The sequence below is a fragment of the Brassica oleracea genome, chromosome C4 (genome assembly GCF_000695525.1).
Source record: "Brassica oleracea var. oleracea cultivar TO1000 chromosome C4, BOL, whole genome shotgun sequence".
NCBI classification, from domain to species: Eukaryota; Viridiplantae; Streptophyta; class Magnoliopsida; order Brassicales; family Brassicaceae; genus Brassica; species Brassica oleracea.
Genome location: NC_027751.1, coordinates 49,292,694 through 49,317,130, shown reverse-complemented (window position 1 = coordinate 49,317,130; position 24,437 = coordinate 49,292,694). Strand labels below are relative to the sequence as shown.

The window sequence follows — 24,437 nt, the reverse complement described above, 5'->3', positions numbered from 1 at the left end:
GTTAATGTGATTGTTTAAGTTTTTTTAATAATATAAATTTAACAAAAATGAAGAAGGATGCAAAAATTGTTATCAAATCTTTATTATTCATAATCATTAATTCCCGTATATATGTAAATCATATTAGGTAATTCCGTAGCCTTTATTTAAGGAAATAATACACACTTCATATATTTTAGGTTAATATAATGTTCTCTAGTGTTATATAATTATGGAATAATGTGACACCATTAGATGAAACTATACTTTATATTAGATGCTCTAGAATTCTTTGAAATAGAATTTAGAAGTCATTTAGAGTGCCACCTAGGATTTGAGGTTTTTTTTAATTAATACAAAATTAAGGTTCTAATTTTTCAAATGCTTCTCAATTAATATATAGGAGATGTAACACTATCACTCATTCAAATTAAATGAACCTTATTCATTGTTCCTCAAAATTTGTTTTGCCATTAGATTGGGACGGTTGCAGATTTCTTTCTTAGCATGCATCCTTGATCTCCATGCTCCTTCCTTAAACTACCATGTCCATTCAATTGATATTAAATGTTATTTAATAAATATTTGATTTATTTAGTTTTGAAAGAAAAAAAAGGTTGTATTTATTCTTAATGTAGTATTTAGAGTAAAAATAATCAAAATTTCATTAGTAATAAGAGAGAAAACATTAGGCAATATTATTATGAAAGTACTTTTTAAGAAAAATACTTTATTAACAAACAATATAACGGAAAATTGTAATACAATAGCTTTTGGATACAAATTTGGGATTTACTCGTATCTACGGATACTAAATAGTCTACATTCAACTTATAGCAAAAAACTATAGATCTGTAAAAATTATCATGGCCTAGTTAACCTGTTTTGGGAATTATTATTGACTAGACGCATTGTAGCCCAAACTATATAGACGGTCTATTGACTCTAATTTATTGGATAGTCCATGCATAAAACATTGATAAACATATAGAATCCATTCATCTTCGACGTTTAATTTTGGTCCACATTTCAAATCATGATATCTTCAAGACTTAATGCTGTATAAGATCATTTGTGAGCTATCTGTCTTACCAAGAAAAGTTTAAAAATGATTTGGGGTTTCTTACCATCTCATGGTACCTTTATACTTCGTTCTCAAGTAAGTCGAAATGTTTTGAAGTTTATATGAAAAAAAATATTCAGTGAAAAGTTTGTCTAGAAGAGAGAATCTTGCCATCAACATAGCAGCCAAATTGTCAATAAATTAGAGACGGCCAAAGCATAAGGTCATGAGATTCGTTCAGAATCCTAAGAACTAAGGTGCCTTTTGACATGAGTGTACGTTGCCTGTAATAACAATGTGATATAAAACAAAATCATACTTCATTTTTTTCTTAATGTGGTGGCAACTCAACATAAATGTTAAGAACCACTATATATTTATGAAATGATCTCGTCTCAAGATTTCCATGGTTATATAAGTTTATAACCTTAGATGGTGGCTGAGAGTTGCAAATTGTAAATAGACTATTATGTCTTTATTTTCAAGCGTGGGGTTTATACTCAACTGAAATGAAACATGATAGTTTCTAATCCTTTTGATTGAGAATAATACAATTTTAGCTAAGTGACAATAGTAATCCAGGAGTTCTCACCTAAACAACTATGAGGCCGTTCCGACAGCTTTAGATTCAAAAGCGCACGCGAGATACACTTGTCTTTTGCAAAAACAGTTAAAACAATTCGACATAATTAATTTAAATTCTTAGAAAAAAAAAGACAAATTCAAAAAACAAATTACTGAGAAGCAAGAACACAAAGAAAAATAATTTCACTGTGACGAGTTTCAGTATCGTAAATAATCTCCCATTTCACACTCCCTAACTTGGTTAATCAAAAAATAAGACAACCCACAAATTTTACAAACCAACCCCCAGAGATTTTTCAAGCCTAACAAAATAAAAATCACCCACAATCACACATGTTACAAAAAATGTAAAAACTAGGTACATCACACAAAGAAACCAAGCCGATCCTAAACCCAATTAGTATCATGAACCACATTCACACGGTTTCTTCAATGCTCTTGCTCAGCTCCTCCAGCTTCTTCATCCTCAACTTCTCGCTTTCTCCTACCAACTGTTCCATCTCCCCAAGGAAGAAAACCAAACACCATTTATGTATAACATGCGATAAAAAAAACAAACCTCTACAAAATTAGGAATCTAAAGATGAGAGAGAGAGAGAGAGCTCAGAACTAACCTCCATGAGTTTGGTGATCAGCTGCACTTTCTCCCTGTTCTTCTCGTTGAATGTATCAAGTGCTTCTTTGTATTCCCTTTCCTGTTAAATGCACAAATATAGTTAAATTTTCTGGCTTTAAAGATCAAAATCTTTGGTGTGTTTTGTGTGTTAGTGTACCTTCTTTTGAACGGTGGCACCTAAAGGTTTGAGTTCTTTGTTAACACTATCAATCTTCTTACGAACCACAGAGACTTCCTTCCTCATAGGATCTGCCATAGACTCAATCTCCTGCATAATAAGACGCACCACAACATAAAGTAACCATCTTTAGATTAACCCCATCAAGACACAAACTGTTCATGTCCAAAAAGTCAAAACTTTGACCAATCCTAGATCTTGAAAAACAGAGCAAGAAACATCCAAATCTCGTAAAGGAGACAACTTTCTCTAGAGAGAGAGTAGAAACTAACCTCGCGAAGGGTGGAGAGTCGTCGGGTCTCTTCCTCGACCCGACCCAACTGAGCCTGGATCCGTTCACGAACCTCCATCCTCCTCTTCTCGATCTCATCCTCTTTAGCCCTAAACGCAGAGAGAGCAGAGCGAGTCATCTCCTCGTCTTCTCTCGACATGTGGCTGCTGAAGCTCAAGCTTCCCGTGTGCAACACCATCTCGCTTCTCTGCGTCTGCGGCTGAGGTTGAGGAGGAGGAAGCTCCGTCGTCGTTGCGGCGGCTCCGGTTGAAGCTCCGGCGTTGGTCTGAGTCATCTTCGGTTTCTCCTTGTTGCTCTTCTTCCTTAACCCAAAGCAGGAGATCGAATCCTCAGTGGAGTTACCGTGGGGCTCTTCGGGTAACCCTATTGTCGCTGACTCGAAGAAGAAGGCTTGTGTTGTGTTTTAATGGCGGAGGCGTGTCTGGATTGTTAGTGGTCTGCTCTTGTGTGAAAAGGTGTTTCTGTGTGTTTGGTTTTAAATGATTAAGCACAGCGTTTAATTGCATTATTAACCTAATCTTATACTTAATCATGTTATTAGTCGTCTTACGACCGTTTTTTAAGGAATCGAATTATTCTTTGTTAATCATATTTAATTAAATGGAATTGAAATACTATCTGTGGGAAACAAGCTGGTTGCCTCATTCATGCCTGTAAAGTAGGCCTGGGCATTTTACCCGGACCCGAGGACCCGACCCGGAACCGACCCGAAAATATAGGTTCGGGTCCAGAACCGGAACCGAGAATTTTACCCTATTGGGTCTAAAGATGGAGGGACCCGTGAGTAGCAGGTTCGGGTCCAGAACCGATCCGGGACCCAATCGGGTATTTTTAGAACCGAAAGTTAGTAGACTTAATTAGTATTGAAACCCGATCTAACCTTTAGTCCTTTACACTTTCCTTTGTAAATTGTTTCCATTCCCCAAAAAAAAACGATTGAGAAAAAGAAATTGGAATATATTAACCATAAATCCGAAAATCAAGCAGATTATAAATTGGAATCAGAAAATCCAGTGTATTCTTTTCCATCAGAGACGTCTAGAAATCGATCTCAGGTAACCCTAATTCCTAAATCTTTTTTTTTACGTTTACTCAAGTCGAGCTTGACGTGATGTGTAATTATGTATAATTACATGTTTTTGGATTGATGATCTCTTCTCTGTTCTGTTGTTTTATCTTTGATACTTTGATACTTGAGTGTTGAGAGTATGATATTATGATCTATGTTGTTCTTTTGTGTTTTTGAATGGAAACTTGATCAGGTTTTATATATATTAGTTATGGTTATGGTTACTGCATGCAGGTTTTCAGATTGTATTTTGTTATGGTTATTGCTCGTTTTCAAAATTGCAGGTTTGACGTTCAGGTAAAATTGAAGATTCATGGGTACAAGTAGACCCGAAACACATATTTTAGACTCAAAAATATATAGAACCGGCCCGAAAAATCAGGAACCGACCCGAAAATGTGACATCTACACGAACATGGACCCGAAATACTTGGACCCGACCCGAAACATTAAAGAACCAAAAAAAATTCAGGTATTAATGGGTACGAGAAAAGTAAACCCGAACCGACCCGGACCCGGCAAGACCCGACCCGGAACCGACCCGAAATTTTTAAAGTACCTATATGGGTCTAAATTTTCAGGACCCGAAAGACTCGGACCCGAAAAGACCTGACCCGAACCCAACCCGAACCCGACCCGAGGACCCGAATGCCCATGTCTACTGTAAAGCAAAAGTAGGAATGTGCCAATGCATAAAATAAGAATAATACTAAATTGTTGATGGTATTTTGGAGAGAATACAATTTTGGTATTTGCACTTGTTAATATTTTATTTTATTAAAATAAGCAAAGCCAACGAAATGATCTAATCATATGTCAAGTGACAACCATGTCCGACCAATCATATGTAAAACTTTTATTGTATTGTTTTAGCATATCTGTAGTTTAGAGTACAATCAAATGTAAAACATAATCTTGATACCACCAGAAACCAAAATATCTTTAAATCGAATTCTAGTCGAATCACTTTTATTTGGATTAAACAATAAACGTCATAGCTGTACATGCAAAGCAAGCACGACTCATCAAATCCTCTCAAGCTTTTTATAAAATAACTTCAACTACTTTCCATCTCATCAAAACAAAAACTACATGTTTATTAATCTAAGGCTGAAGAAAACCCAAAAACAAAGAACTACAGTAGAACCTCTATAAATTAATACTCGATAAATTAATAATTTCTATGAATTAATAAATTTCACCGGTCCCAACTTGGACCGGTTCAAAATTTGAAACAAATCGATAAAATAATAAGATAATATTTTTTTTAGAAAATCTTATGTAAATATATGGTCTCATCAAAACTATAAATTAATAATTTATATGTATACATATTTTATATAAGTAAGAACCTATTATTATATTGTTTTTTATATTCACAATGGAATTATCTTTATATTATTCTAACACTTAATATATTTTTGAAGAGAATTAGTAATATTATATCTAAAAACACATTTAAGTTCTATGCAATATATATTATATACACCAAATAATATAATAAAATGAATATAAATGTCAAATTTAAAAAATAACAATTAATGTCTAAACACTAAAATCAAATATTTTTCTTATCTTAAATTAAATATATATTAAAATAAGAAATCTAAATAAGAAAATTTTTGTAAATTAATATCTCTATAAATTAATGAAATTTCAAAGTCCTAACACTATTAATTTATAGAGGTTCTACTGTAGTATTGAGATGCATAATATACCATTAATGCATGTTTATTCTAAATACATCCCTGTTACAAAAACAAAAAAAATTTTTAATACATCCCATCCCGTATATATTTTGTCCACCCTTTGCTCCATTTTTGTCCTACAAGGCATTGATATTTGTTTTTAGAGCTAATAATTTGTATACAAATCATTGAGAATTTTTGGTCTCGTGTCCTGCCATTGACTTGACCATAGCTATTGCGTCCAAAGACTTCAATCCATTGCCTGTCAATTATAAATACTAGGAAACAAATCCGTGCGTTCGCGCGGACAGCTAGATTCTTCACTAAAAATATATGAATTAATATTAATAGAATGTATATATTTTAATTTAATATTTTTATATTAATTAGTGAATATATTAGTTTAAAATAAAGCAATTTAATAACTTTAAGAATGAGATGTAAGATGTATGTAACAAAATTAACTACAAATTGACTGTTGAATTTAGAGAAAATAAATTAACATTTTTATTAGGAATATCATATTGGGACAATGGCAAAGATTGGTCGACCTTCTCTTGTGTTCAGTATTAAGAATGCCAATCTCTTTGATTAGCCTAATCCGCATTCTGCATGACAACTGTTTTGGCATGGGGTATTTTTTATACCCATAATCAGCATTTCAGCATGTGTAACCATCAAACCAGAGACTAAAGCAAAGGTTTACAAAACATTATTCCATTAACCGATATATGGTAGTTTCGGGAACTTATCCTTAAATTAATGCACTTTTTCAAAATGTTTCTCGGCAAAGATTCAATTAAGAGTATGCTTTCATCCACTGATAAATATAGATTCCTCGATTTAGGTTTCGATCTCCACTTTTCAGGCATTTGCCTGAATGAGAGAGAAGACGCTCTTTCATATAGTTAATTTTGATAATAAATACTCCTCACATCCTTTATTTTAGAATATTTCTAACCCTGTTTATATTTCACTCTAAAATAAAATTTGTAATATTTGTCCAAAAAATAAAATAAATAAAGTTTGAAATAAAAATGTTCTAACCCTACTTTATCAATCTATTTTCATTTTAAAATAGAGTACTACTGGAGAAGAATCTAACTCCATTATAGAGTTATTGTATTTTGAAGAAAAAATAGAATAATTCATTAGAGATGATCTTATACCATCAAAATAGTAATAGTACTATTTAAACCATTCTTTACTAAATTTTTTATCTATTTAATTTAATAAGATATATTTATTTTATAATTTTATTTATTTTTTATTTATATATTTATTATCTGTGTTTCATTTTTTCTCACATTTATTAACTATACACAACTTTGCAAAACATACTATACACATATAAAAATACTGATCAGTTAAGGAATTTATGGGAAAATATCAAATATTACAACATTAGCTACTCAAAATAATAATAAAATTTTTTGTAGATGTGTTTTAATAATCTACAAAAAAAATTTAGAAAAAAATAGCAGTTTGTAAAATAATTCATTTACAATTATAAATAAAAATTAGTCTTGACCTTATTATTACAGAAAAATGCTTTTTAGATATAGATGTTTTTTATTACAAGATATATTTTTACCTCTATAATATAAGACTGATCAAATATTAAATATCAGACGAGTACTGTCTAAATCGTTGTAATCTAGCTACTAATGTTTTCCTGGGTAACCAATAAGCATTGTTCCTATTACCCATATATATATATGTATAGTAAATATCAGATGACTGATGCTAATATATGTTAAGAAATTGAGTTGCAAACAAATTTCATAAAGTTTTTATACAATTTGTAATGACAATTTTAGAAGACGCGACTGTTGAAAAACTTTAACCGAATGAAACAGTTGTTCTAAGAGATGTACTTAAATAAGTGGATGCCTTCTAATCACAATTCTACGTAAGTAATTCATATTTAAAATAAATTAATCTAAAACATTTAGTTTAAAAATTCTTATAGAGAATATTGATCTAAGAAAATTAAAAAGTGAGTTTCCTCCATATTCTAACCTAAAATAAGAAAGAAAATTAAATTAAGATTATATATAAAACAATGGTTGCATGAAATATTATGTAATGGAAATAGAGTGCCAAATATGTGGTTCATAGAGTTCTCCAAGATAAAAATATATTGTTAAGAACACTATATTATAGAGTAACAAAAAAAAAATAACAATCGGAAGATATAAAATTATTTTAATGAATGAATGCCTTTTATTTGCAATATGAATCCTACATAAATAATTCACATTTATAATATTAATTAAACCATTAAATTAGACTTTCTTAAGAACCAATTTCATGTATTGGTATGCATGGAAGTACAACTTACAACCGGCTAATTCTAAATGCACTATTTCAATTTTGAGATACGTTTTCAGTTTCATGCTTAGTTTTTTATAAGTAGTATTTATTTTATCACTAACATCACCACATTTAGTTAGATATTAAATTATTTTGTAATATAAAGGTTTAGAAATATTTACCTTATTAAGTTACAAAATTTACAACTGTTACATAAACTATCTTAGAAATTCAAACAGAAGTAGAGTAGATTACATACGAAAAATATATTTTAAAATTACAACAATATTTTACAATTCATTTGTATGCCATACTCACATTATATTTATGGTAGAATCCAAAAGATTATTAGATTTTATCAATTTTTTGAATATTTTATAATATAAAGTCGAAAATGATTTTATATCTATCACATTCATATATTTTTACTTTTAGTCTTTATTTGTGTATTTGGAAATAACAAAGATAAATATTTGTATAGAAGAACATGTCTTTTACTGAAACAGTTTGATAATGTTAAATCTTATAAATAATATATTCTTTTTGTTAGATTGTAAAACTATGATAAGTTCAATCGTTGTATTAGACTATTTTTTATAAAAAATAATGACGTGGGTAGAAGACAAAAACATGTTTACTATTATATATAGAGAAAACATTTCTATAAAAATATCATGAAGATGTTAAGAGAAATATATATGAAGGTAATATCCAAAGATCTCATAATCTGCCTATGATTGTGGTGTATGAGGAATTAAGATGCCTAAACAGTTGAACGTATCAATTGATTATTTGGTGCATTATTCAGAAATCAAAAGAGATGTATGAAATGATGTGTCTTTAATTTTTTTTAAAGAAGTAGAAAATAGTGTGTCGTTCATAAATTAAAAGAGGTATATGAACAGGTGCGACATTCAGAAATTAAAATTATCCCGTAAAAAAGTGTATAATTCAAAAATTAAAAGAATCATGTAAAAAGTGTTTAGGAAAAATATATGTATTGCTATAACCATCTGATAATGTCATAGCTTACTAAAAAAACAAAAATCATGTTTATTAGATTATAAAACTGTGATAAACTTAATCTTTGGATTAATTTTTTTTTCTTTAAAAAGTGATGTTGTCAGCGGAAAACAGACACTTTATTTATTAGTAAAAAACAGTTTAAGTTGTTAGACGTTGCACTGTGTTCTTCTAAAATTTTATTTGTCTTCGTCTTTCTTTCCTTTCAGTTCGTTTTAACTTTGATAGCTATAACAATCTGATAATGTCAGAGCTTACTAAGAAAACAAAAATCATGTTTATTAGATTATAAAACTGTGATAAACTTTTTTTCTTTAAAAAATGATATCATCAGCGGATAACAGACACTTTACTTATTAGTGAAAAACAGTTTTTGTTAGACGTTGCATTGTGTTCTTCTAAAATCTGTATTTGTCTACGTCTTTCTTTCCTAAAATCTGTTCTTCTAAAAAAGTTTTCAGTTTAATTACGTAAACCTCATATATGTAAAAGCTCCTCGTATACGTCATCTTCTCCTTGAAACAAATTCCACCGATTATTTTTGCTGGATTTTACTATAACCACTTCTCTTGTTGACATGTTACAAATATTTTAGATTAGTATTAAATTATTGATCAAAACTTCATCAAATCAGAATGTTAAATTAATTTCAATTTTTTTCTGCAGACAAAGTTATATAATTGCAATGATACGGTTAGTTCAAGATCGTGTTGGTCATTTATTTAAGCCTGGTACAATAACTTTTGAATTAAAATGTCATGAGACTACATCTGCAAACTTAAAACAAAGGTCTTAGAGCATGATTATCCAGGTTTAAGGGAGTTTTTAATGTAAAAGAGTCATTTAATTAAACGAAAACTAAATCAATTTCATATAGCCGATCTTTAAGAAGGGATTTTGGTCTAGTGTGGTTTTTACACCACGTGTCAGCCAAACAAAATATGTTTTTTATTTTTATTTTTTATTTTTTTTCTTTTCTCTCTTTCGCCACTTCCGATTCCCCCTAGCCGACCCACTATGCCGTCTCCGCCGCACTCAACCCTCCGGTCTCCACTTCCTCTCTTCCCTTCCTCCACAGTCCGCCAACAACGGCGGTTTGGTTGTTTCCGGAGATGAAAACAACAACAATGGCGGCGGGGAGGAGCCTCGTATCGTCCCCTTTGACCTTCACAAGGAGGCTACTGATTCTTACATGGCTTACGCACTCTCTGTTTTGCTTGGATGCGCTTTGCCTGATGTTAGAGACGGTCTCAAGCCTGTTCATCGGAGAATACTGTTGAGTGTTGAAATTTTTAGTCTTTCTCCAGCAAAAAAATTAAAAATTCAATTTTTTTTTTTAAGTTTGATTCTTTCTTACAGGTTTGCTATGCACGACCTGGGGATGTCTTCCAAGAAACCATACAAGAAGTCTGCCAGAGTTGTCTGAGAGGTTAAGTGATTTTCTTCTTCTAAATGTTCTTCCTCTGCCTCTTCAGATGCCTGAGCGTGGTTCTGAGTAATGTTTGTGGTGACTACAGGTTCTTGGTAAATTTCATCCGCATGGAGATACTACTGTTTATGATTCTTTTGTTAGGATGGCTCAGGTATATACAATCACCATGGAATGTAGTCTAGTCTTACTGTTTTGTTTTGGTCTTAGTGCATTCGTTTTTTGCATCTTGTTGTTTGCAGAGTTTCTCCTTGAGATGTCCGCTTATCCAAGGATATGGAAATTTTGGCTCCATTGATGCAGATCCTGCTGCTGCTTTGCGATACACTGAATGCAGACTCGATGTGAGTGAATTTCACTTTTTCATGTACTCTATAGTGCTTCTATCTCTCTGTGTTTCTTCTTATTATGTGTCCTTGTTTAGTATCCTACTCAGGCTTCGTTCATTGTTGCACACCTCTGTTAGTTTATGAACATGCTATGCTAACTATATGATCAAATATAAGGACACTAAGCAAGCCACTATCTAGACTTTGTGAGAAACAACTGATTACGAAAGACTTTTTGATTGTATTGTAAAAGCGTACATGTTATCTAATACATCTACACAGACTGTTTATTGAGTTTGCTGAATACCTTTATCAAAAAGAAAAGAAGTTGCGTGCATATGCCATTTCCTGATGTAATGTTGTTTCCTTTATAGTTCTCTAACGTGTGGATGCATTTTCAGGGTTTTAGATGCTTACCGAACTGGCCGAGGGCGTGTTGTAGTTAGAGGAAAAACTAAAGTTGAAATGTTGGATGCAAAGACAAAGCGCAATGCTGTTATCATCACAGAAGTGATTTTCTGATCTATAGCATTATCATTGCGGTAAAAGCTGGTAGAGTAACTAACCTCTATACTGAAATCTATAGCATTATCATTGATGATACAAACACAAAATAAAGGATGAAAAGCTTGCAGGTTGGTGTTCTTAAGAATCTTTAATTAAGAAACTCCCAATGGAGCACAAAATCTATGAGTTTCTTAACTAAATTTCTTAACTAACTTTTATTATTAAACAAGTCATTAAGAAACCCAAATGAGGTTATAGAGTTAATGATGCTCTTAAGGCTGCTCCAGACTACAAAGTAGTTTGTTGTACGGATGCTACATCCTGTTCAAAGAAAGCAATTGAAGTTTCCAACGCCTGTCGCGTTTACCAACGCCTGTCGCGTTTACCAACGCCTGTCTTTAAACTTGGAATTCTAACAAATTTTGTGTTACACATTCTTTCAAACTTCAAAAGAGAGTCCTTACTTCCCCCAGAGATTATGATCACAATATAAATAACAAAGAAAACACATGATTTGGACAAAAGATAGCTCTATTGTCAAGAAAGTTACAGATGACCAAAAGAAAATCTCCCATGCTTGGAAAATTTGAGTGGATATTCACTACACCAGAACGAAATTCTCCTACCTAACAAAATATCATTGTCACCAATTTTTCGCAAGTACCGATGATACAAAAAGAAAGAGGGATTTGCCCGATTTAATCTGCTCCCAAAGGCGAGTCAAAAACTCAATTGTTGAAACGCATCGATCAGTGTTTCCCTTCTTCTTGTCAGGCTGCAACTGGAAACCAAATGAACATTTGAGCCACTGTGTTTTGTGCTATTAATCAGAGTAATAAGTTTGTGCACATATCTACAATCTATTCACCTCTATCAATCAAGGACGAACAAAATTTTTGGTAAATAATCCATCACCTATAAAACTGAGTCAAAAAATTAAACAGACAAACGACGATCAGCTCCCCTGGTATGAACAGAAACATAACTCTTTAATTGGAAAATTTTGGTAAATGAAATAATTTTTAGAGATGACGATATTGCTTATATTCACTGGTGTTTTGACTGAGATTCAGTCTAGAAATGTACATTTTTGATCTGGAGATATATTTAAACAAATAAGATATGTGCTTTGTGGAGATATGTGGAATATTTACTTGGCTGTATTGAATCTCGGATTCTACAAATATACTCTCTGAAATTCTGGATAGGAAACATTACCAGAGGAGATCAATGAGTTATTGAGAAAGAAGATATGTTCTCTAGCCTCCTCAATCGAAGCCTTGAATGAAGAATCCGGCTAGGAAGACAGAGGAGAGGGAACCGCCATCCCAGATCCAACCTCCGCCGTCGCCAAAGAATCACTCTAGAAACCGGAGAAGACAAGCTTCCGCCCCGATGACAGACAAGCGAGGTTCCGACAGTGCCCTCGCCGTCCTCTAACGGAGACCAACCGTCGTCTTCCCGACGAGTCACCAGAGCATGTCGCTCTCGCAGGGACCTAGACACTACTAATCACCGCCGACAATAGCTATTCCGTCACGTTGTACAATGTCCGGGAGGGAGAGAACACTACCATCGCCGGCTAGGTCACCGGACAAATTGCAGCGCCTCCACCCTCGATGAAACCGAGAAAGTGAGTTGGGAGAGAAAGTTTGTGCGCACGTGCACTCAAAGGCCTCAATATTAGAGATCCTCAATTAGGTTTAACGATTGTTAAAACGGATAATGATATTCCATAATGAAAAAGAATCCACAGAGAGACAGAGAAATTTGAGAAGAGATGATAAAAAACTGAAAGGAAAGAAGAACGATGGTCATTTGATTTTAAGCATAAACACAAACGATGTATAAATTCGTTAAAAGAGTGTAATTTTGAAAAGTTGTAACGTTTGAGAAGTGACGATTCAAAAAGAAAGAAAACTAAAGAGATACCGTTTGCGTATTGGTGACATCATACACTAAATAAATCTAAAATTTTATCCATTAGATGACATAACTGAAGCAATCTTAACCGTACAAGTTCAGTTTTATTTTCCTATAAAAAAATGCTGATGTCACCAGACACAGAATGTTGGTTTGCTATTATATACAGATATTTTCATTCTACACGTAGTAAAACTACACGTTAACTTATCAAAATATTCCCATTCACCAGTAAACAAAATATTGATGGAGCACGCTATTTTCGAATTGAGAAAATTGTAAATAAATATAATGCATAACTAAACAAACGATCTCAAATTACGTAATTATAAAAAAAAAAGGAAAAGAACCAGGTCGTAGTAATCTAGTAGTTTACACTGGATGAATTGGTCCAGATCAAGAATTAATTCCTCTTAAATGCGAAATTGCTAGTTCTTAACCGGGGCTTCTAGCTCTAGCTCTAGTAGTAAAGGACTTACAACTGTGAGTACCGCCACCTGGGTTCGAATCCCGGCCACTGGGGAATTAACATTTCGGCATCGCCAGGGACAGAGGACCGACACGTGGCAACATGTGACTAGTCTAGATCACTTATGTGGAGTCAGGATACCTCTGTATAATTCAAAAAAAAAAAGAAATTGCTAGCTCTTTATATGGTTAGCTGGCGTGGATCTCTAACTCCTACGTAGAGTAACCAGGTTTGCCTGTCACTGGTGGATATACATCTATAACATTATAACATTAGTCGGTTGGATTTTGGCCAGCGGACCTGGTTAAAGAAAGAAAAAAAAGAAAAAAATAGGAAAAAAACGAAAAATGGAAAGTAGGCCACCAAAAAAGATGGGAGTGTGGACATGATTCGGCTTAATAATATGTCCACTAATTGAGTGCTAATGGGTCTTTACATTGATAGCTAAAAGCATTTGTTGGGCCCTAACAAAGGTTATATTGGGTTCAAGGAGATAAATATTTGTTTGGTTTATGATTTAAGGATTTTTAACGTAAAACCCCCCTAATTAAGTTTATTTTGGGTAAAAACCCCTAAATTAAAAATTCAACGGAAAAACCCCCAACCTAAGTAATCGTAATGAATTACCCCCTCCGTTACTCGTCACGTTAAAATTTTGAAAAACCCCGTTAGTTGAAACACAGCGTTTTGTGTCAACAGAAAAACGACAGACTTTCTTCTTCTTCATATTTGAGACTCGAAAATTCCTAAATATAAACTAGGGTTCTTCAAAATTTTGAGTTTATTTGTTCCTCAAGTTAAAGTTTTCGTTTTTCTCTTCCCAATTAAGTTTTAGTTTCGTAATCGAACACGTACGGTGTTGCTGTGTTGGTTTCAACTGATTTTATTCTCGAAAAGTTTATGTTACTTATGTCTGTGTGTTGTAGCTTGTGTCTTTGAATATCATTGTGGTTCAAGGACAGTTATTGTGGTTGTAGCTGTTGAGATTGAACTTTGATTAAATCCTTCAAGAGAAGCAAAGAAGCTTGCCACACAAGAAAATGAACAAGAAGAAGAAGTGACCAAGGAGTCACGTAGAAGAAGAATGAAGAAGTGGAAGCAAGAGATTGCTTACCACCCAAGGAAAGAAGAAGAAGCAAAAGCCAACTAAAAAAATAAGTCCAACGAAAAGTTGAGATATGACTTTAGTCAGAAAGAATCAAGTTGAAAAGAAAACAAAAACAGAGAGGGTGAGTGAAGTAAAACAGAGTGAGGGCGAGAGAAGTTCACCAAGTATGAACAAGTGAAGAAAGATGACATACTTCTCGTTGGAAGTTCACCAAGTATGAACAGAGAGCGTGAGTGAAGTAAAACAGGTAGTGATATTTTTAACTGGCCTGTATGACATTTGATAGTGTTTCAAGTGTTGTTATTAACTTGTTTTTCTACTGTTGTTGGGTTTGAAGAGTTGATTAATAACATGAGCCTTTAAGACAATATGTCTTACACTTGTCGTTGGAAGAAACAAATAACATGACCTTTCAAGACACATAGCAACAAGCAAACGTAGTTTACTTCGTTTTAATGGTTCTAATGACCATAACCTGAGTTATAACAAAACACCAAAACATGGTTCAAATGAACTTAATCCTAGTTAATCTGAAACACCAAAACATGGATTCTAAAGCTGAGTTCCAATTTTTTTTTTTTTAAAACAGCAAGTTCTTAGATGAGACGACTTAGATGGTCTTCTGCTTCTTAGATGGTTGATTCGCCAAGTTGAGTGATTGTCTTCTGCTTCTTAGATGGTCTTCCTGATCGCATATTTGGTGGCTTGGGCACATAAGGCAGCGTGCATTTGCGTTTGTTGTGTCCAGTTTGATGACAATTACCACATGTCTACAAACAAATATCAAGATAATCAATTCCAAGCAATAACAGGAGATATGAAAAAAAAAACATTACCATTACAATGTTGGCATGAAAGGAAGGAAACTCTGAAGACGGTTTGGGTGGATTAGGCAGATTGACTGGTGGTTGCTTGCATGTTCTTTTGTTATGATTGGGTTCTCCACAATTAGAACATTTCTGGAAATAAAAAGAATCACATACCTATGTTCAAAGCAACAAAAGAAACACATTTCTATATTGTCTACTTCTCTATTGTCTCTCTACACTTAGCTTGTGAAATAAATTCTTGGCCAACTCGAAACTCAACTTTGTCCTCATCATCATCTGAGTCTTCACTCTCAACATAATCATCCTTGTAAAAGTCAGTCCATTCATCATCACTCTTTTGTTCTTCTTCCTCTTCGTCTCCTCCAATGAGAACATCATCGAGATAAGGATCATCAGCTCTTACAGCAAAAATATTTACGCTTTCCAGTTCAGTAAAGGCGCTCACCATCTCCACCACATCTGTATCAGAACATACATCCTTCTTACTCTGATCTTTTCTGAAATAAGAGAATCTATTCATGTTCTCTGGAAAATCACCACTCGCAATCATACTTTCAAGCATCTTGAGAGTTGGGTCTTCAAAATCAATTCTACAACATCTTGTTTCACCACCATTGTATGTACCATCTGCTGCCCAGTATCCCCCAACGTGTAAACGAATGTGAATACTCCTGTTGAAAGGAAATATATCAAACCAATGATCAAACTTATGAAAAAAAAACGCAGGATAAAATCACAAACTTACCTGTTCATCTTCTACGTGACTCCAAAATCAACTCTTTCACTTTCACTTTTACTTTTCGATTTCAAAAATACAGGAACTCAGCTTCTCGATTTCAACTCTCTCACCAGTCTCAAACTCACGAACTCAGCCTCTCTTGAATTCTCACAAGAATCAAACGATACCCAAAATCTCACTCTTTCGAAAATTAGGGTTCATCCCTCGTATCTCTCAGTAATTATGGGACTTTTACGACACTTGAAGATTAAAAGTGATAATGGTGAACTACATGACATTCCAATTACACAGTGTGTTGTTTTTATTAACATTTCGTGTTGTTTCACGAACTTCACAAGACGCTGCGTTTGGCTTTAACGGTATAAGTAACAGAGGGCCTGATTTATTAAGATAATTTAGGTTAAGGGTTTTTCTGTTAAATCTTTAATTTAGGGGTTTTTACCCGAAATAAACTTAATTGAGGGGATTTTACGTTAAAAATCCATGATTTAAACGCCATGGACAAGAAACTTTTGTTGCGTTAATGTTGTATAGAAAACTCTTATAACAAGCCCATAAAATGGATGACACATTTGTATTTAATACCTGTTAAGTGAAAACATTCTGATGGCAGTATCTCGAAATCCTATGTACTATGCTAGTTTAGGTTGCAGTATCCCATCTTGGTTAACTAATTTCACATCATTTATGCGAAAACACTTGCTCTTATATACCTACTAGTGGTATTATACGCGCCGGGTTCGTATGTTTTATTCTCTAATGAGTTGTTTTTGACATTTTTATTCTCTAGTGGGTTCAAAAAAAAATTGATTCGTTTGATTGTGGTTAATGATTGTAATGTTTTTATTCAAATCTTCTTACCGAATATTAGTTGAAATCACATTGGCTTTTGATAAATAATCTTGCATAATTTAACTTCCATATTTTTTAAGTATGAACCGGGAAAAGGTATAAGCATATTTTATAATAATTTTAATTTATATTTTACCTAAGTTCAAACTGAAATTCACTTAACCCCTAAGCTGCACGGAAGCTTCATCAGACGATCACTTCCCGCTTCGGAATCATAATCGAAACCTTATGGAAGCTTACGAAATCGCGCTTCCAAAACGCTTCAAAAATATCCTATTCGAAAACACTTTGGAAGCTTACGATTCCATGTTGGAATCACGCTTTCATTCAAAAACACACAAAGCTATAATTAAATAGAAAATACAAATAATATTCCCTCTGTTCCTGAAAGTAAGATTTTCTAGAGTATGCACACTTATTAAGAATTTAATAAATATTTATAATTTAATTTATTTTTTACTTTATTATACACTTTCCAATAATTTTCCACCAATGAAATTTAATCAATTCAAATATTCTCAATTAATGTTCCTCAAAAGTATAAAAAGTACCTTAACAATATAGAAAATCTATCTTTGTGGAACAAGAAAAAAACCTAAAACATCTTACTTTCGGGAACGGAGGTAGTATTTTCTTATATAAGATTTAAAATTTAATACTAATGAAACAGAGAGAATGTAAATATACAAATATTAAAACTAATATTATAAATTATCTTTATGCATTGAAGTTTTTATTAGAGATATAACATATATATTCAAATATATTGTGTCAATTATTTATGAAATATTAAAATAATTAATATAATAACTTTTATAAAATTAATTTATGTGTATTTTCGCAGTTTAAATATGAAATCATTTAAAATTATCCGTGTACCCGCTTTTTTTTCATGTAACATAGCTTAACCCTAAAACGCACTGGCCCCGATATATATAAACAAATATAACATATTTTGGTACAAACCTAAACTATTCTTAAATTAATCATTCATATTTATTATTCTAAAACCATTATCTATATACATTTATTGACATTTTTTACATAATCTATACATAACAAAAATCTTTTGAATTTGAACTTTACTTTTCTTTATATGTAGCTTTCAATGGCGATGAGGCTTACAAACTTTATAAAATACTAAGGATTAAGTTTCCAGTTAGAATTTTCACTATTTACCTATAAAACATTAAAATAAAAATTAAGTACTCTACCATGTTTGAATTGTCATATATATTTTTATAGTTAGATTCTCAACACAAAATGTAATTGGTTTTTTTCGATGGAAAAGTGAATCATAGTGAAAATAGTTTCCCAACATGTGATTGTATTAGAACGCATATTATTGGTTGGATTTCTAATCTTTTATTTTTAGATTATTTACTCTGTATATTTTAAAACACGTTAACAAAATACATATAATGTTGTATCGAATAAAATCAATTTTTTAATAGTTTTCAACACGTAGTAGGCAGATTTGTTTTCTACACTTTCCTAAAGATTGGAATTCAACTTTTTATATTAATTTGCTTTGAATGAATGGAACTTGAACTTGTCTTAACTCAATTACCACAGTGTTCGCTTCAAGCTCAGACAAGACTGAGTTGTGAGTGAAATCTTTCAAGCAGCTTTGCCTTTGACCGGTCAAAAGCTTTGATCTTATATGGAATCTGGTTTCTTAATCCTGCATCATATAAAATCTTTTATTATAAAGTGCATAAAATGCAGTAAGCAAAGTGTAACCAAACCAAGAAAATCTGAAGATTCTTTGGTTATGCCATGCCTCCCAGAAGATGTTGAATGCGACCATGCGATCCGCTGGAAAATGATTTTATTGGGCCAAGTCTTCACTTCCTACACTGACATTTGATTTGTCAATGATTATCCGTACTTTGTATTGTTCATAAACTCATCTTTTGTTCTCTGCACACAACTCTTCTGCTTGTTTCTTGCTAAACCGCCTTCAGCTGCAATCGACATCATCATCACCGAGTTAGTTCCTTTCATGTTCAACCTAATACCTCCAAATATGAAATAGAATAGTATGTACCCGAAACGGACGCCTTTGAGATCCCTTGCCCCTCCTGCTAAGGGTGTGTGTGTTGTTTCTATTTATCGTTCAGTGGCTTGATTTGATTGATGTAGGTAAATTTCACCACCAAAAACAGGTGTGCTGGTCCTCAGAAAACCCTGGGACAGTGTTTGACAACATGTCAGTTTCTCGACTGGTAGGACGGTTTAATGTGGTAGAAGAAGGGGCGACGTAATCATGAACAAAACCAAATGAGTTATGACAAGGACACTTGATGGCCGGAGCTGATTTAAAAGGTGTCCTTCAGCCATCTCTTTTAACTTCCTAGTTTCATTGAAACAACCAGTAAGTTGCATACATCATTGTTTTTCTTGCACACACTTAAATACCAGAGATGACAAATTTACCTGAGCGGTGATTTATTTAATAATTTATTTCGATGTCTTGCATCTCGCTAGAAATTTCCAGCGTCTCTTTTAGTTGTTTGGTTGTTATTTTCAGTTCTGCATCTTGAAGATGTGTCTTACGTCCAAGATTTTGAACCTGTCAAAATGAGTTATCAAAGGAGTCAATTTAGAGAAACGATAAATGATTCCCTTCTAAATTAAATTGCTGAGAGAGCTTTTAAATTTAGGGGGCATGATCTCACCTACTGTTTGCTCCACCTACACACAAATGTAAAGCAAAAGATTTGAATATAGATTTCGCCATTCTGGATACTATCGATTTCTCTGAAATACTGGTTTGCCTGATTTGGGTGAAAGAGAAAATCAAAGAAAAAGAGTGAGGTCGAGCTTCAAGTCGTTACCTCCGCCAATAATGAGACCGAATTAATAAGACGGAGTGGGAGGGTAGGTGAGTGTAGTCTAATGATTGGATTTATGGTGAAGTTAAAGGAGGTACAAACGTTTCAAAAAAAATTATCTGAAACCATTGCCATAGCTGAGCATCAAAGATGAAGTTTAGAAAACCCTAAGACAAATGTCGGGCCGAGTTTATGTAATAACATGGCCTAACCAAATAAAACAAAAAGTAACATACACGGCCATATAAATTTGATTTACGAAAACAAAATTCAGTTTCAGGGGTTGACACGTGTCAGTAAAAGCCTCATGCTGTTTGCTGATGTGGAGGGCTAAGGTGGGAGAAAAGTCTCCTTTATTATTATAGATAGATGTGTTAAGGCTGTGAAAACTTTCTCGCTTGGTTTGGTTCCATTTGATATTGAGATGAACAAACAATTTGTACCTATGTGACTGTGTATGTATTTATCGATAAGGTTTTAATAGGATATAAGTTGTATCGTTAGCTGGACACTAATATTAAATCCTTCTAAGCTGCATTGAAACTTAAATAAGATCAATTTGTTTGTTTGCATGGGGAAGACGACTTTATATAAAACATAAGTAATATCCATGAAAGGTGCTGTGAAGATTTGTGTAAGAATGACAACTTTTTTACATACAAGTATGCAATATTTATAAATAAAAAACACACCCACAAATTTCAATTTTTTACAAAAGAAGAAAGAACATACATCATAATTCACACAATGAACCAAGACCCAAGTAAGTTCTTGATTGATCTTTGTCATGCATGTGTGTTGTGATATTCTAAATGCTCTTGCTCAGGTCTTCAAGCTTCTTCAACCTCAGATTCTCGCTTTCTCCAGCCAACTGTTTAAAAGAAGACCATTAAAGCAAAATTAGACAAATAAATAAGTTAGATAAAAGCAAGAAACTAACGTCCATAAGTTTTGTGATCAGCTGAATTTTCTCCAAATTTTTCTCGTTGAATGCATCAACTGCTTCTTTGTATTCCCTTTGCTGTTTCATTCCCATTACAAAACAAAAATTTCATGGGGGGTTTAGGGTTTAGTTTGGTGTTAAGCTAAAGTGAAACTGAACTATCTTAAACGAATAATTGGTATTCACCTTCTTTTGAACAGAGTAACTTAATGGTTTGAGCTCTTTGTAAACGCTATCAATCTTCTTGCGGACAATCAAAACTTCCTTCCTCATGGGATCAGCAAGAGATTCAAGCTCCTGTACAAAACACACCACCATCATTCATCACACAACCGACACAACATAATGACACAAGTTGGTTCAAAACGTCAAGCTTTATATGTAAGAAAAAAAATAGAGAAACCTCGCGGATTGTGGCAAGGCGGCGAGTTTCTTCTTCGACCCTACCGAGTTGAGCCTGGACACGTTCACGAACCTCCAGCTTCCTCTTCTCGATCTCACTCTCCTTAGCTCTAAACGCTGAAAGCGCAGTACGAGTCATCTCCTCGTCTTCCTTTGACAAACAGCTGCTCGTGCTCAGGCTCCTATTAAACATTATTATTTCGTTGTTCAAAGGAGGCTCTGCCATTGCGATGGCTCCTGCTCCGTCTCCGCCGTTTGTCTGAGACTGAGTCATCTTCACCTTCTCTTTGTGAGTGATATTATTTGTTTTGATGATTTAGCTTTAGAACATCTATAGGTCTTTCAGGACGTATTATAATGGCCGAGCCAGCTATGGGGGTGTGATTACTTGTTAGTTGTTAGAGTGAATCATTATTTGTTGTAAAAACAACGCGCCTGAAACGTTATTTAATAAGACTTTTCCTGCTAATAATTATTAGTTTATAGAAATGAAGACAAAAGTGAACAAAAAAAAGAAGACAAATTATATTATAAAGCAATTAGATTGTTGGATAGGCCAAAAATTATTTTGTAAAATTTTCTCTCGTGATTTATCTTTAGGGTATAAGAAAAAATTTTCTCTTTTGGATAGCTAATAATTATTAGTTTATAGAAATGAAGACAAAAGTGAACAAAAAAAAGAAGACAAATTATATTATAAAGCAATTAGATTGTTGGATAGGCCAAAAATTATTTTGTAAAATTTTCTCTCGTGATTTATCTTTAGGGTATAAGAAAAAATTTTCTCTTTTGGATAGCTAATAATTATTAGTTTATAGAAATGAAGACAAAAGTGAACAAAAAAAAGAAGACAAATTATATTATAAAGCAATTAGATTGTTGGATAGGCCAAAAATTATTTTGTAAAATTTTCTCTCGTGATTTATCTTTAGGGTATAAGATAGAAAAAATAATATTTATATTTCTTTTTAATTAGATTGAAAGATTTATGAAAAATCCAATAAAGCAAGGGAAACAAAAATGATGTTGTAGAACTTGGTTAAATAAGATTTGTAATTGTAACGTGTTCTCTCATTGCCTGGCATGGCATGGCATCGTGTCTCGTATCTTTTGGTATGTAAGAAGACGATGTAAACTTTAGCCGAATGAACTTTTATTTAGCTTTTTCTTCTAAACGAACGTTTAAGAAGAAAAACTTATATTCATAGTTTGGACCGAAGAGGGCTACAAAACAAAAGTAGAAACTGTGTAAAATGTATAAAATAATAACACTATATTGATTGATCAAAAAAAATAAAATAAATAACACTATATTGATTAAAAATTTAAAACAGATAGTCTAAGCTTTGCTGTTTTGCTACGGCATGTATTTATATATGCAAATAGCCAAATACTACGTACAGATCACTGTTTAACTTATATATTTAGAGAAAGCCAAAATGACCGAACGACGTACCAAGTGCCACCCAGTCCTAACTAACTAATGTGTAAACTTTATTGATTATGGTTGTCCTTTCTCCAGTTAAATATACATATAATACAAAGAGCTTCAAATATTCAAACATAGGAGGAATATCATCAGATAATTCGACAATACATACAATATATATGAACGTTGGCAAAAAATATACAATATGAACTTGCTGTTAGATAACATCTATACTTCACTTCTTATAACGAATCCTATGTCACCGCCAAAATAAAAAAGGGATGTTCCCTCAAATACAGTGACATCATTTATACATTCACTAATTGCATCACCACATATATAAATCCTATTTATACATTCACTAAAACAAGTTATGCTGACCTATTAGAAGGATGGAACAATTTATACTGACATTTTTTACGTTATGATAATTTGTTACTTAATATGTAACTGTTTTTTCGAACAAAATATGAGTGAAAACAAAATACCCAATCGCCCACTTGGTGAGAAAGAAACCCAACCCCTTTCATGGAGAGGGCATATTCAAACGAAACAAATTTATAAACTATTCGTGAATATGTGGACAAAATATTCTTAAAACGAAAAAGACTAGGTTGATTATACAATATAGATGAATTCGGCTGTGGAAGGAACCAAGCAGAAAATTCCAAACATTTAAATTATAATTGGACGTTTATGATAGCTCAAAAAGTATATCCTAAGCATTAAACAACGGTCTTATCGCGGATTACGACTAAGAGGGACCTATTGGAAATAGAATTTGTATGGAATTTGAAAATTTTAAAAGTTAATAGATTTTTAAAACACTACAAGAAAAATGGGTTTTAATAGCAGATCGGGATAGCGTTTTTTTCGATTGTGCTATTGTTGACATATCTCTTACTTTTAGATAGCGTTTACGAAAATACAAACGCTATGTTAGGTTGGTCCGATTTTAATTTCTCCAAAACACTTTTCGGACATAGTATACATAGCACTTTTAGTTTTGAAACGCTATGCATATCTAAAGCGGAAAAATAATTGATTTTCCCTCTCGTACTTGTTTCACTTTTCCTCTTACTATATTTTACATAACACTTAAGGTGAAACGTCTATAATAGCATATGTTTAATAGACATATATTTAATAGCACATAATTAAAAATGATATATTTGTCTTTTTAAATCCCTAAACCGTAAACGAATTTTTAAACCCTAAACTTTAAACATATACTTTAAACTCAGATATTAAGTATATAGTCAAAAACTATTTCTGTTTCATAAATTTAATCTCAATCTCAATACCCCAAACTTTTAACTCTCAAACCCTGGGCTCAAACCCTATACTCAAACCTTTAAACCCTTAAACTAATTTCATTTAGTATAATTCTTTTATTTAAAATCTTTAAACTAATTTAAGATTACAGTTTAAAAATTAATCTCAAATCTCAATACCCCAAACTTTTGATCCTCAAATTCTATTATATTTTAAATTTTAATTATCATGTTTAATTCTTTAAATTTATGCAATTTTTGAAGTGAAATGAGAAGAACAATTTTATTTTTTTAGGACCATTGATTGAATTTGATCTAGTGGCAACAATCATTATTTGACTTTTGAATCTCTAAACCCTAAACTTTAAACACAAACTTTAAACTATAATACTATAAACTTTATAATACATGAAAACTTAAACTTCAGATCTTAGATATAAAACTAAAAAATTGAATATTTTTGAAATTATCAAATCATATAATTTTTTTTATCAAATCAGTTTTTAATCATATAACCACAAAATTCAAATGCCAAACTTAAATCCTCTAGTTCATAA

General features: G+C 32.5%; 3 protein-coding genes across 7 annotated transcripts; all 3 read right to left on the bottom strand.

The window, feature by feature from the left end:
• Positions 1-1,791: 1,791 nt before the first annotated feature.
• Positions 1,792-3,212, bottom strand: LOC106339365. 2 transcript variants are annotated; one of them, XM_013778156.1, is made up of 4 exons: positions 2,694-3,212; positions 2,401-2,511; positions 2,242-2,322; positions 1,792-2,127 (listed from the first exon to the last, which is right to left on the bottom strand). In XM_013778156.1, the coding sequence occupies exons 1-4, from the start codon at positions 2,985-2,987 to the stop codon at positions 2,044-2,046; spliced, it is 570 nt and encodes a 189-aa protein (XP_013633610.1). In that variant the 5' UTR covers positions 2,988-3,212; the 3' UTR covers positions 1,792-2,043. The 2 variants fall into 2 exon arrangements, with proteins under 2 accessions (XP_013633610.1, XP_013633611.1); XM_013778157.1 differs by having other exon boundaries at positions 1,792-2,118; positions 2,694-3,211.
• An 11,788-nt stretch (positions 3,213-15,000) lies between these two features.
• LOC106340253 lies at positions 15,001-16,378 on the bottom strand. 3 transcript variants are annotated; one of them, XM_013779137.1, is made up of 5 exons: positions 16,150-16,378; positions 15,942-16,075; positions 15,664-15,863; positions 15,411-15,533; positions 15,001-15,344 (listed from the first exon to the last, which is right to left on the bottom strand). In XM_013779137.1, exons 1-5 carry the CDS (start codon positions 16,155-16,157, stop codon positions 15,204-15,206), a joined length of 606 nt encoding a protein of 201 aa, XP_013634591.1. In that variant the 5' UTR covers positions 16,158-16,378; the 3' UTR covers positions 15,001-15,203. The 3 variants fall into 3 exon arrangements, with proteins under 3 accessions (XP_013634591.1, XP_013634592.1, XP_013634590.1); XM_013779138.1 differs by having other exon boundaries at positions 15,957-16,075; XM_013779136.1 differs by having other exon boundaries at positions 15,664-16,075.
• Positions 16,379-20,524: 4,146 nt separating this feature from the next.
• Positions 20,525-21,497, bottom strand: LOC106341262. 2 transcript variants are annotated; one of them, XM_013780066.1, is made up of 4 exons: positions 21,179-21,497; positions 20,962-21,072; positions 20,773-20,853; positions 20,525-20,703 (listed from the first exon to the last, which is right to left on the bottom strand). In XM_013780066.1, the coding sequence occupies exons 1-4, from the start codon at positions 21,449-21,451 to the stop codon at positions 20,641-20,643; spliced, it is 528 nt and encodes a 175-aa protein (XP_013635520.1). In that variant the 5' UTR covers positions 21,452-21,497; the 3' UTR covers positions 20,525-20,640. The 2 variants fall into 2 exon arrangements, with proteins under 2 accessions (XP_013635520.1, XP_013635522.1); XM_013780068.1 differs by lacking the exon at positions 20,773-20,853 and having other exon boundaries at positions 20,534-20,703.
• Positions 21,498-24,437: the final 2,940 nt, after the last annotated feature.

What these genes read in the sequence shown, in the direction of transcription:
- LOC106339365 (XM_013778156.1), bottom strand. Translation starts at nt 2,987, where the DNA reads ATGACTCAGACCAACGCCGGAGCTTCAACCGGAGCCGCCGCAACGACG. An exon ending in GACTCTCCACCCTTCGCGAG is followed by an intron (nt 2,512 to 2,693) that starts GTTAGTTTCTAC and finishes CTTATTATGCAG; the next exon opens with GAGATTGAGTCTATGGCAGA. An exon ending in GTGCCACCGTTCAAAAGAAG is followed by an intron (nt 2,323 to 2,400) that starts GTACACTAACAC and finishes TGCATTTAACAG; the next exon opens with GAAAGGGAATACAAAGAAGC.
- LOC106341262 (XM_013780066.1), bottom strand. Translation starts at nt 21,451, where the DNA reads ATGACTCAGTCTCAGACAAACGGCGGAGACGGAGCAGGAGCCATCGCA. An exon ending in GTTACTCTGTTCAAAAGAAG is followed by an intron (nt 20,854 to 20,961) that starts GTGAATACCAAT and finishes GGAATGAAACAG; the next exon opens with CAAAGGGAATACAAAGAAGC. An exon ending in TGATCACAAAACTTATGGAC is followed by an intron (nt 20,704 to 20,772) that starts GTTAGTTTCTTG and finishes TCTTTTAAACAG; the next exon opens with TTGGCTGGAGAAAGCGAGAA.
- LOC106340253 (XM_013779136.1), bottom strand. An exon ending in CAGATGATGATGAGGACAAA is followed by an intron (nt 15,534 to 15,663) that starts GTTGAGTTTCGA and finishes TTTTATTTCCAG; the next exon opens with AAATGTTCTAATTGTGGAGA. An exon ending in TTCATGCCAACATTGTAATG is followed by an intron (nt 15,345 to 15,410) that starts GTAATGTTTTTT and finishes ATTTGTTTGTAG; the next exon opens with ACATGTGGTAATTGTCATCA.